Source organism: Rhinolophus hipposideros (assembly GCF_964194185.1).
Source record: "Rhinolophus hipposideros genome assembly, chromosome: 13".
In the NCBI taxonomy this organism is placed as follows: Eukaryota; Metazoa; Chordata; class Mammalia; order Chiroptera; family Rhinolophidae; genus Rhinolophus; species Rhinolophus hipposideros.
This window is the reverse complement of record NC_138059.1, coordinates 32,639,155-32,652,305: the sequence shown is the minus strand read 5'-3', so window position 1 is coordinate 32,652,305 and position 13,151 is coordinate 32,639,155. Positions and strand designations below refer to the sequence as shown.

General features: G+C 34.4%; 1 protein-coding gene across 8 annotated transcripts in view; it reads left to right on the top strand.

Annotated features, from left to right (window-relative positions):
* VPS13B (vacuolar protein sorting 13 homolog B) overlaps positions 1 to 13,151 on the top strand; it is a 765,148-nt gene that overhangs the window by 323,203 nt on the left and 428,794 nt on the right. For 5 of the 8 annotated variants that reach the window (XR_013994785.1, XM_081070818.1, XM_081070817.1 and 2 more), the window contains exon 21: positions 632 to 779. Coding sequence is in view for 6 of the 8 variants with exons in the window: in XM_081070818.1 (XP_080926944.1) it covers positions 632 to 779 (148 nt within the window). In the remaining 2 variants the exon portion in view is untranslated. The remainder of the gene's footprint in view (positions 1 to 631; positions 780 to 13,151) is intronic. The other 3 variants (XR_013994784.1, XM_081070819.1, XM_081070821.1) reach the window with 1 other exon arrangement.

Here is a 13,151-nt window from a genome sequence, read left to right as displayed (position 1 = left end):
ATTTCAGTGAATAAAGATGAAACAGCTGCTTTATTGTTCAGTTCAGCACTCATGCATTCAATATAGGATCATAATGTTTTCCAGCTTTCTCTAGCGATAGATATTTTCTGTGCTTTCTAAATATCCTGTAGATAGCACTTTGTCAGACAGAGTAGAGATTTTTCTGGCTATTCTTTAAAAATATATTAACATGTACATAACCATTTTATGTGTGTCTCTAAAATATTGTTTTCTGATACCTTTTTATTTTCTAGTAATCATAATTTTCAAAATTAATTTTGGTTTTGATTTGCTGTCACTGTGTTGTCTGTACTTCTTACTAAAATAGATGTTAAATTTTAATTGTTTGCAACTTCTCTTGATTTTCATAGAGAATAGTAATTTAACATTTAAATTGTGTCCATGTCCGTGTGTGTGTGTGTGTGTGTGTTATTGTGTGTGTGTGTGTCTGGGGGCCTGGGGGTGTCAGGAAGAGGGAAGATGAGAGTGATTGATTGGTTATTTGATTGACTGATTAAAATAATAAAGCCTCAACCCCAACTTGTAAAGGACTTTCCTCAGTGATGCCATGTTAAACCTTTACTGCTTTAGAAACAGGAAACAATTCAGTTTTCCATTTGACTCTCTCCAGCAGCCTGTGATAGCTGTTCCTCTTGTTATGCCAATTAGCAGAAGGAAAGAGGATGAGGCATCTGTTGGAAGTGCACCCTTGGCAAAGCAACAATCATATCAGGCCTCTGAATATGCCAGCAGCCCTATAAAAACAAAAACAATAACAGGTATGTGTGAAGAACTTTAAAGGATCTGTGATTTTGCCCTACCTCTAAGCTAATAAATTATCAAGTTATCTGGGCCACATTTTCATGAATGCTGGCCAAAGACATGGACTCCAAATACAGAAACAAAGGACTTTTTTAATCTACAGCATTACTGGTAATCAGAGTGTAGCATTTTCTTGTGTCCCTGCCCTGAGCCTAATTTCCACAGGGTGTCTTAAAGAGGAGCCCGGTAATACATACAGTGGATTAAATTATGGGATAGGACTCCTCAGTTGAGGGAACCGGAACCTTTTATAATGGGTAGAAAGCATACCTGCCGTTTTCTCCAGAGGGAGGCACTAACATGTACCTTGCAAAACTGTAAGTAAACTTGCCTTTTGCTCAGAAGGAGGACAATGTTTTTTTCTTCTGAGGGTGTATGCTGTACATATATCCTTGAAAACACAATTGGGAATAAAGACTCTCACTGCCTCTACTTGTACGACATGCAAAAACACAAGAAACCCATGGAGAATTGTCTCCCAATAGTATGTTCCTTCTTAAAATGAATTCTTGCAAATGACAGTACATCTTAATCTCTTTTCCTCCCCATCTTTCATTTCCTCAGCTATATCATTCAGGCAAATATAAAATAAAATTTCTAACATAAACAAATTCTTTTATTTTGGGGGTATAATTTTTAAAAAATCCCTGTATGATTTCATTTTAAGTGGGGTTTTTCTGTTTTTCTAATATTTGTGATAATGAGTCACCAATCTTCAGGTGATTTTTTATTTTTCTTTAGATGTTCAGCTTTAATTCACATAACTCATATTACTAACCATATTGCAAAAACTTTTATATTTTCAATAAATGAAAATCTACTTATTGAAGGTCTGTAATGGGCAAGATTCTGTTGTGATATTGAGGGTAGAATTTTTAATAAGACATGATCCCTGCCCTTAAGGAATTTAAAATGATCGTATACATAAGGAAGTTCAAACTAACATTTGTGGTTTAGAGGAAAAATTATTATTTTCTTACCCCATTTTAAAACAACAACAATAAAAATGTGAATGTACATTTTTGTGCAGTTTTATACGTAACTATTAGTATTCTGTGCTCTATTACTTTCCTAAAATATGATGTTGTGTTTATATTATGGAATCATTAGACTTTTAACCAGTCAGTATCCACAGCCTTTTGCTCTGTTGAAATTTTCTGTATCAATTGACAAAATTGCATATGCTTAATTTTTGTATCATAGGAACATTATCTGTAACTTGTATTGAGTTTTTAATATAAAATTAGATATTTTTTTTCTCTTAGTTACTATGCTAAGTTTTAGACTTTGGATCTCTTTCACTGATAATTTTACGTAAAGGCTCATAAATATCACATCTTAATAAATGTCCACTAAATGTCAGTTGATGAAAATAAATTTAATATTATATGCATATTAAACACATATTCTAACCTCCTGCTTTACTATTTAATCCTGGTCTTTAAATAACACTTGATAATTGATTTAAATTAATTGTGAAGGATAAAGATGATAGAAAATGCTTACAATTTAAATGAAATTACATGACAGAACCATATAGAAAATATGACTGTAGATTTTAGCATTTGCTCTGCTTGGAGAAGTTTTATATATAAATTCACATCTCATATCTGTTACATATCAATTCACAAATGTAATCAGTTAATATCTGAGATTTACTTTGCTTTCTGATGTTTTCCCACTCTTTACAAGAAAATGTTAATTTTAAATTTAAGAAAATAATAAAAGCCAAAAACCGTAATTTCCTATCATTAATTATCACTTTATATAATATGAAGATACATATAAACAACACATTGTTCTTTATTTCAAATTATAATGTGAACTGTCGTTCTTTGCTTTTGAGTTGAGGATATTTGTCTTTAGTGTTTCCCTATCTCTAGAACATGTAAGTTAGATATCCTGTTGGTATTCTTATAGATAGGTAAGGATATCAGTACTTTACCAAATACAGATTCTTACACAGGCTAGCATAAGAATTCATAGTTACCAAAATAATACCAGTGCCTTGTTTTGGCACTTTGAGCATTTACAGTAGGTAAAAAGCCTTGAGTACAACATTTATTCTTTATGACTTTTGTATCTTCCCCCTTGGATGCCTGCCATTTTCACTTCTCTGGACACCTTGATGGTAGTGCTGTCTCTGTTCTTGAGAATGCTGTGTGGACCATATTCTTTAATTAGAATTAAGATTCAAAAATTTCTGTTTTAGTTTTAATTAGAGTATACAGTTCCTGTTCTGGTTTTAATTTCAAATATAAATCTTGTGAATTTTTACCTACTTTTAAATGTAGTTATCACTGTTTTTATTATTCACATTGTATCATAAAATGTAATGGACTTGGTAAGGTATTCATAGCCATTTACATAGAGTTTTTGTTGTTTTTGTTTTACTTTTATCATTTTAACCTTTTAAAATTTATAGTTCAGTAGTGTTAAGTATGTTCACATTGTTGTGAAATGTACATTTTAATTTTAACTGAATTTTACAGTGGAGAAATCTCAGTGTTAATTTATGTCTCAGTTCTTCCTAAAATAATTTTTTATTTTTATATTCTCAACCTAAGGTCAAATGTTGGTCTCAACGTTCATCCCAAACGAGTTATGTAGTACATTTGGCACATGATAACCAAGGCTTGCTGATCACGCACTGGGCTTGATTTTGATTTTAATTAATGAACAGGAAGCAGACATCTTCCTCTTCCAGTCTCAATTAACCAATATTAAGTAGCTGCCTGCAGTGGGAACATGTGCTTGATGGCTGGAAATGTGTTGGCTGCAAAGCAACACTATTTCAGTGATACAGGCACAAAGGGCAGGAAGATAATATATTATTATAAAATTATAAATAATCTTCTACAGAATCTGTTTATTCCTCCAAATCAAGAAAACCCCTAAAAGATATGATATCTGTTTACCCTATGTTTTGGAAATGTTATGAATATTAGTTTGGGGCTCTTGACAAAAATGTCTGTAATAGAGATGGTAACTGTGAAAAAGAGGATGCTCCATAAATGATAGCTGTTGAAAAAATACTGTCCATTATCATCTTACATGTTTATATATTTTTGAGTCTAAATCACAGTAACTATACCATTAAAATAACAGAAAGCCTGTTTTTCATTGAAAGCTTTTATTCATTTATTTTCGACAGTTGACATTCAATATTATTTTGTATTATCTCAGGTGTACAGAATAGTGGTTAGACAGTTATATAATTTACAAAGTGACCCTCCTGATAAGTCTTGTACCCACCTGGCACTGTATATAGTCATTACCACATTATTGATTATATTCCCTATGCTGTACTTTATATCCCTATGACTATTTTGTAACTACCAAATTGTTATTTTTAATCCCTTTCCCTTTTTCACCCACCCTCTAACTGCAAACATTAGTTTGTTCTCTGTAAGTCTGTTTCTGTTTTGTTTATTTGTTTATTTTGTTCTTTATATTCCACACATAAATGAAATTATATGGTATTTGTCTGACTTATTTCACTTAGCATAGTACTCTGTAGGTCCATCCAAGTGTTCACAAAGGATAAGATTTCATTCCTTTTTAATGGCCAAGTAATATTTCATTGTATATATGTACCACTTCTTCTTTATCCAGTCGTTTATTGATAGGCATTTAGGTTGTTTTCCTATCTTGGCTATTGTAAATAGTGCCGCAGTGAATGTAGGGGTCATATATCTTTTTGAATTAGTGTTTTGTATTTCTTCAGATAAATAACTAGAAGTGGAATTACTGGGTCATAAGGTAGTTTTATTTTTAATATTTTGAAAAACCTCCATAGTGTTTTCCATACTGGCTGCACCAATCTGCAATCTCACCAACATCGTACTAGGGTTCCCTTTTCTCCGCATTCTCGTCAACAATTGTTCGTTGATTTATTAACGATAGCCATTCTGACAAGTGTGAGGTGATATTGTGGTTTTTATTTTCAATTCTCTGATGATTAGTGACATTGAACATCTTTTCATATGTTCATTGGCCATCTGTATGTCCTCTTTGGAGAAATGTCTACTCTGGGCCTCTGCCCATTTTTTGATTGGATTATTTGTTTTTTGGTATCTAGTTATATGAGTTCTTTATACATTTTGCATATTGACCCCTTGTTGAATGTATCATTGGTGAATATCTTTTCCCATTTAGTAGGTTTCTTGTTTTGTCGATGGTTTCCTTTGATGTGCAAAACCTTTTTAGTTTGCTGTAGTCCCATTTGTTTATTTTTACTTTTATTTCCCTTGCCTGTGAAGGTAGATCAGAAAAAAATATATATATATCACTAAAAGCAATGTCAGAGTTTACTGCCTATGTTTCCTTCTGTGGTTTTCATGTTAGGTCTTACATTTAAGTCTTTAATTCATTTTGAGTTTATTCTCGTATATAGAGTAAGAAGGTACCTAGTTTCATTTTTTGCATTTATCCAGTTTTTCCAACACCATTTAGTGAATGGACTGTCTTCACCTCATTGTATATTCTTGCCTCCTTTGTCATAGGTTCATTGACATATAGACATGAGTTTATTTCTAGGCTTTCTAATCTGCTCCGTTGACCTATGAGTCTATTTTTATGCCAGTACCGTGCTGTTTTGATTGCTATAGCATAGTTTGATATCAGGTAGCATAATACCTCTGACTGTTCTTCTTTCTCAAGAAGGCTGTGGCTATTTGGGGCATCCTTCCATCATCATATATTTGATCCCATTTACCCTCATCTACCATCCCCCTCCCCCCTGACCCAGAAATTCCTCTCCTGGGTATCTACCCCAAAATCTGAAAATGTTTATCTGTAAAGATATATGTGGACATTTTAAGTATATTAATTCTTCCTATTCATGAGCATGGAGTATGCCTTTATTTATTTGTATCTTTTTTACTTTCTCTCTTCAATGTCATTTTCTGAGTATAGGTGTTTTACTTCCTTGGTTAAATTTATTCCTATGTATTTATTTATTTTTTTGATGCAATTGTAAATGGGATTGTTTTCTTAATTTCTCTTTCTGATAGTTCTTTATTGATGTATAAAAACGCAACCAATTTCTGAATACTAATTTTGTATTTTCCTACTTGATTGAATTCATTTATCAGTTTTTAGGGTTCTCTATATATACTGGGGGTGCCAAAAAATGTATACACATCACTTGTATTCATCTTTTGTTATCAGTATATATTGAATATTAACAATGTTAATACAGTTTTTTTTCCTTTTCAAATGTGTATATATATATGTGTATATATATATGTATATATATATATTATTTTTTTTTGGCACCCTCTGTAGTAACAAATAATGACAGTTTTATCTCTTGTTCTCCAATTTGGATGCCTTTTGATTCTTTTTCTTGTCTGATTGCTGTGGTTAGTCTTCCAATATTTTATTGCGTAAAAATTGTGAAAGCGGACATCCTTGTCTTGTTTCTGATCTTGAAGAAAATGCTTTTAGCTTTTCCCAGTTGATTACAATGTTAGTTGTGGATTTTTCATATATGGCCTTTATTATCTTAACGTATGTTTCCTTATTCCCACTTTGCTGAGAATTTTTATCATAAATAGATGCTGAATTTTGTCAAACGCTTTTCCTGCATCCGTTGATATGATCATGTGATTTTTTCCCTTGATTTTGCTTATGTGGCATATCATGATAATTGATCTTTGGATACTGAACCAACCTTGCAACCCAGGACACATCCCACTTCAACATGGTATATAATCTTTGTAATATATTTGAGTTCGGTTTGCTAATATTTTGTTGAGAATTTTTGTGTCTATGCTCTTCAGGGATATTGGCCTATAATTTTCTTTCTTTGTAATGCCTTTGTCTGGTTTTGGAATCAGGGTATTGATGGTTTTGTAAAATGTGCAAAAGCCTTGGTTTTGTAAAATGTGCAAAAGCCTTTCGGAGCCTTCCCTTCTTGTAAATTTTTTGAGAAAGTTAAGTGTTGATTCAACATTGAATGTTTGGTAAAGTTCACCTGTGAAACTATCTAGTTCAGGACTTTGTTGGCAGCTTTTTATTATTGATTAGATTTCATTAGTACTAATGCATTTATTCAGGTTTTATTGATTCAGTGTTGGAAGATTGTATGTTTCTAGGGATTTATCCAGTTGTCCAATTTATTGTCATATAATTATTCATTGCATTTTCTTATAATCCTTTGTATTTCTGTGGTATCAGTTGTCATTTCTCTTTTATGTCTGATTTTATTCATTTGGATCTTCTCTCTTTTTTTCTTAGTAAGTCTGATTGAAGGTTTATGAATTTTATTTATCTTGTGAAAGAACCAGCTCTGGTTTCATTGATCTTTTGTATTGTTTTTGTAGACTCTATTTTGTTTATTTTCTCTCTGATCTTTATTATTGCCTTCCTTCTACTCACTTCGGACTTTGCTGTTCTTTTTTCTAGTTCCTTTAAGTGTAAGGTTAAATTGTTTACTTGAAACTTTTCTTGCTTCTTGAATTTCCCTTTCAGTACTTCTTTCACTGTGTCCCATAGATTTTGGGTCGTTGTGTTTTCACTTTCCTTTGTCTCAAGGTATCTTTTGATTTTTTTCCTTGATCTCATTGTTGATCAATTCATTATTCAGTAGCATGTTATTTAGCTTCCATGTGTTTGTGTGTTTTTTGGTATGTTTCCTGTAATTGATTTTAAGTTTCATACCATTTTTGTTGGAGAAGACGCTTGATACGATTTCAGTGTTCTTAAATTTTTTAAGACTTGTTTTGTGGCCTAACATGTGGTCTATCTTAAAAAATGTTCCATATGCACTTGAAAAGAATGTATATTCTGTTCCTTTGGTGTGAAATGCTCTAAAAATATGAATTAAATCCATCTGGCCTAATGTGTCATTTAAGGCTGCTGTTTCCTTGTTGATTTTTGGTCTGAAAGATGTATCCATTAATGTAAATGGGATGTTAAAGTCCCCTACTATGACTGTATTACTGTCAATCTTGCCCTTTATGTCTGTCAATATTTGTTTTATATAGTTAGTTGCTACTTTGTAGGGTGCACAAATGTTTACAAGGGTTATATCCTCTTATTGGATTGATTCCTGTATCATTATGAAATTCACTTTCTGTCTCTTATAGCCTATGTTTTAAAGTCTATTGTTGATGTAAATATTGCTTACTTTTCTTTTGTTTTTGTTTTCATTTCCATTTGCCTGAAATATCTTTTTCCATCCTTTTGCTTTCAGTCCGTGTGGGTCTCTGAAGTGGGTCTCTTATAGACAGCATATGGAAGGATTTTGTTTTCCTATCCATTCACCACCCTATGTCTTTTGATTGGTGCCTTTAAGCCATTTACATTTAAAGTGATTATTTAAAGTGATTATTGATGAGTATGTAGTCTTTGCCATTTTATTATTCATTCATATTTTTGTCACCTTTCCCCCCTTCTACTTCTTCAAGAAGTCCCTTTAACTTTCCTTGTTATATTGGTTTTGTGGCGATAAACTTCTTTAGATTTTTCTTATCTGGGAAGCTCCTTATCTGTCCTTCAATTTTAAATGATAGTGTTGTTTGGTAGATAGTGTTGTTGGGTAGAGTAGAGTTGCTTACAGTTCCTTGCTTTTCAGCACTTTGAATATTTTGTGCCAATCACTTCTGGCCTGCAAAGTTTCTGTTGAGTAATCAGCTGACGGTCTTATGGAAGCTCCCATGTAGTTAACTAACAGCCTTTCTCTTGCTGTTTTTAAGTTTCTCTGTTCATCTTTAACTTTTTATATTTTAATTATGATGTGTCTTGGTGTGGGCCTCTTTGGTTTCATTTTGTTTGGAAGCCTCTGCCTCTCCTGGACTTGTGTGTACATTTCTTTTGCCAGGTTAGGGAAGTTTTCAATCATTACTTCTTCAAATAGGTTCTTAATCTCTTGTTCTCTCTCTTCTCCTCTGGTACCCCTATGTTGTGAATGTTGTTACACTTATTGTTGTTGCAGCGGTTCCTTAAACTGTCCTTTGTTTTTTATTCTTTTTTCTTTTTGCTGTTCCAATTGGATGTTTTCTGCTACCTTGTCTTCCAAACCGCTGATTTGATCCACTCCTTCATCTGATCTGCTGTTGATTCCTTCTAGTGTAGTCTTCATTTCAGTTATTGTATTCTTTATTTCTCACTGCTCTTCTTCTTCTTCTTCTTCTTGTTATTATTATTATTATGGTTTTAGTGTCCTTTATGCTTATTATCACTTTGTTGAAATACTTACCAAGTTGCTTAAGCATTCTTATAATCAGTGTTTTAAACTTTGGTTGATTGCCTCCATTTCATTTAGTTCTATTTCAGGTGGTTTCTCTTGTTTTTTCATTTGGGACATGTTTCTTTGTTTCCTCATTTTGGCTACCTGTCTGTGTTTGTTTCTATGTATTAGGTAGATTTGCTACATTTCCCTGTCTTGGTAGGGTGTCCTTATACTGTTGGGGCCAATAGTGCAGTCTTCCTAATCACCTGAGCCAGGAGCTCCAGGAGTACCACTTATGTTGGTTGTGTGTGCCCTCCTGTTGTAGTTGAGCCTTAATAGCTGCTGCCACATCAGTCAGTGGGATTGACCCTTAGGCTTATTGGCTTTAGGCTTACTAGTATGACCACAGCATATGAACAGCTGTGTAGTGCTGACTCCACAGAGCAGATTAACTCCAGCAGGCTTTGGTGCTTCTCAAGACCACACTTTGGGTGTGCCATTTGTGGGGCCAGTCAGGTGGTACTCTGTTGTGGTCTTAAGCTGGCCAGCATGTTGGTTCTGGGACCTCTTTGGAGTGGTTCCCGTGCAGTTCAGTGTCAGCCTCTGCCTATGACTGGCCCAGGGCTTACTTGTATCAGGTCTAAGCATTCCTCAGTTGGTAGTTGCCCGTGCTGGACCTGGAGGTGGTGAGAGTGAACACACTGATAACCAAGGCTAGCTGCCACCAGTCCTGGGCCTGGGGCATCTCAGCATATGGCACAAGGACACTTCAAGTATTGTCTGCACCTGCTTGGTGCCTGAAAAGCTCACTCATTGCAAGAGCCTTGGACAATGCGAGTTGTGTGAGGTGGAGTCTCAGGGATTCACCAGGATAGGGTGAGTGGTGTTCACCTGGTCAATGCAGATTCAGATTTGGTGTCAGTGGAGTCTGAGCCTGGGGCCACTCAGCAAAAGACACAGGGCATACAAAGGTCAACTACTGCCCACATGGGGCCTGTGGACTTTTGAGAGTTTTTTTGTGAATGACTGCAGTCCCGGTCACAGCTGGCTATGTGCTGCCAAAACAGCCTCTGGAGGTGCTTCTGTTGGGTGGGGTGTGGTGTCTGGAAGTCATCAGAGTGGAGTGAGTGGTGTTCAGCAAGCTAATGCAGAGTCAGATTTGGCTCTTTGGGAAGACGGCTGAACGCCTCAACATAGGGACAATGGCAGCTGTTCGTCCAGTCCTTGCCCTGAAGTTACACACTCTGTTTCTTCCTGAATGTCTCTGGTGCCTACTGAGCCACTGTCCCTCTGCCAGAGCCTATGGTGAGTGCCTGCAAGCACGTGAGTTTGTGTGCTGACCTTTTAAGAGGACACCTGGTTTTCTAGCAGCCCTCCATCTCACCCACACAGAAGGAATCCCCACCGATTTTAATAACCAGATATTGTGGGAGCTCTTCTTAATGGCACTGGTGCTCCATGCTGGGGAAATCGGTGTGGGGCTGGGACCTCTTGCTCCTCATAGGTGAGCTCTGCAACTGAGATATCCCTGCGATTCTCAACCGCCACATGTGGGTATGGGGTCAGTCCTTTTTTGTCTCCACCCCTCCTGCCTGTCTCTATGTGGCTTTGTCTTTATATCCTTAGTTATAGGACTTCTGTTCAGCTAGACTTCAGATGGATGTCCTGGTTGATTGTTCTCTAATTTAGTTGTAATTTTGATGTGTTCATGGGAGGAGGTGAGTACAGCATTTACCTACTCTGCCATCTTGTCTCAATAGAAGGCCTTTTAATTTAACTCCTCAAATAGTACAAAAATAATAACGATGTGATAATCAATGATGTAAATTTTAAGAGATAATGCCACAAATTAAAAGTATGGAAATTTAGCTTCTGACTATGATAGACTAGATTTATATTCCTGCTGTAAATACCATACTGGTCAAAATGTATGAAAGAAAAAAACATTTGTAGACATTTGACAATAGACTGTATAGGAGCATGGTCCCTTATAGAAGGGAAACAAATGAAGTTAAGCCTAGAATTGCCCTGGCTTTCTGGCTGAAGGCACATTCCAGACCACAGAGGAGGCTTGGATATATCAAACTGAGGTCACCTGTCTTGCTGAATTGAAGTTTAGGGAGGCAAAAAAATATAAATATAAAGAGGCAGATGTGATTGGAAATTAGTGGACAAAGTTTAGGAGAGAGAAATCTATATAGCAACAGAGTTCCAGAAATCAGCAATCGAGCTGTACTTGAGTATTTACTAAATAGTAATATTTGCATGCATAGGATGAGACTCCACAAAGTTGGGTAAAGGATGGCCAAGGAGCTGTGAGCTGCTTGATTCCCAGAGTTCACACCAGGCTGGAGGGCATTAAGGTTCCTAGTGTCCATAGTACCCAGTTTCCACTAATTATTCAGAACATTTGGCAGAGAACCCAGAAAAACGTGCCTTAGTAGTGGAGCTAAACTATCCATAGAGTAAAAGCTACTGTAGACCCACCCTAAACAAGCTGTACCTTCAGGTTTTTTGTGTTTTTTCCCCCCCCAGTTTAATATGTTTCTTGAAAATTGAAATTCCTTCAAGGTTTTAAAAAAATCATCCTTTCCACAGGCAGTAGTATAACTTGTAGGATGGTTTTAAGGCAGATGACTTTCAATTTTTGTTAGTAATATTTGGTCCTAAATGTACTCATATATTTTGGCTTTTAAATTTTTAAGAATTTTGGTTTATAAGTAAAATTAGCCACACCAATATAATTATTCAGCTAAAAGTGTTTAAGCCATTCTTAATTTGATTAAGCATGAATGTTGAGTAAGTATGTTCTTAATTACAGTGTGGAATTAATACTAATGTACAAGAAATATATTTTTGTGAATTTTTGTATATTAAAAGATCCTCACTTTAATCATGTAGTTTAACATAAAATTCTATTCTTATGTAATTGGTTAGATATCTAATTTTAATGGAAAATATCAAAGCATGGCTGTAGACACTAATACATAATGTGAAATTGATTTTATTCTCTCAAGAATAAAATGTCATTTAAAAATATTTTCCTCTGAATAGAAACAGGTTTCAAATGAAATGAAGTATATCTTAACGAAGTACATCGAAAAAAACCCCACCCCAAACAGATAGTAATCCGAGTACTTAATAAAAATATATTTGTAGATTTACTAAATTGCTTTTTCCCTGTTGTACTTTGTAAGAAAAATCATTTTTATTTCCAAACCTAAAATTTATAGGAAAAAGTATTTACAGTGTGCAGAGCTCAAAATGATACTTAATATTCAAATTATCTTATAAGTTGTTTCTACAGTATTCTGGGCAATAAACATAATTTATAAGCTGCCATTTCTAAGCTTAGTTTCCTGGGCTAGCAGATGCCTGGTGATTATGTAGCATATTAGCTTTAGTTTAGATGGTCATAGCCATAGAATATAGAGTTTCTTAACACTTAGATTTTTTGTTTGTTTTACAAAGCATTCCTTGATCATTAGGATGATAATCTTTTACGGATATGTCTGATAATTGTGCTACTCACTTGGCACTACCACATACCTGAATTTTTCTCATTACTAGGGTTCATATGAGTACCCCTCAAATAAATCATCAGCTCATTAAGAAGTGTAATTTATATATTTTTATAGTGTCTCCTAGTATGTCCAGCAGAATGTCTTATGGTTAGGGTTAGTTGATTAATTCCAAGAATTTGTTAAGTTTGTTAAACAAAGTAGGTTTGTTGATTTTTATTTTTTAATGTACTACAATTTGTGTAAGATGCATATGATGTCTTGTCTTTTTGGAACCTTAATTCGCCAGTAATTATTTCATGTTTAACTTTTTAGAAAACCTTATTTTCTGTATCCTTGGCTCATTTTTTTTTCTATGACTATAAGGTAGATTTATGTATGCATGTTTTTTTAAAAAATGTGTTCACATTTTAGTATTTTTATTTTGAAAGTAGAATATAGACTTCACTGAATTTTGTCAAAGGAGATGATGGCTTCAGAAGGTAACTTATTTTAATGTTGAGAAATTGCTTTTAAATTCTGCATCCTATTGGAGTTACTTTACTTTGACTACTGTTGTCACTAAGTCCTCCTTCCCCTTTTATATGTCCTAGCACAAGCCTGGATTGAAAGAAAACATAGAGAAAAAA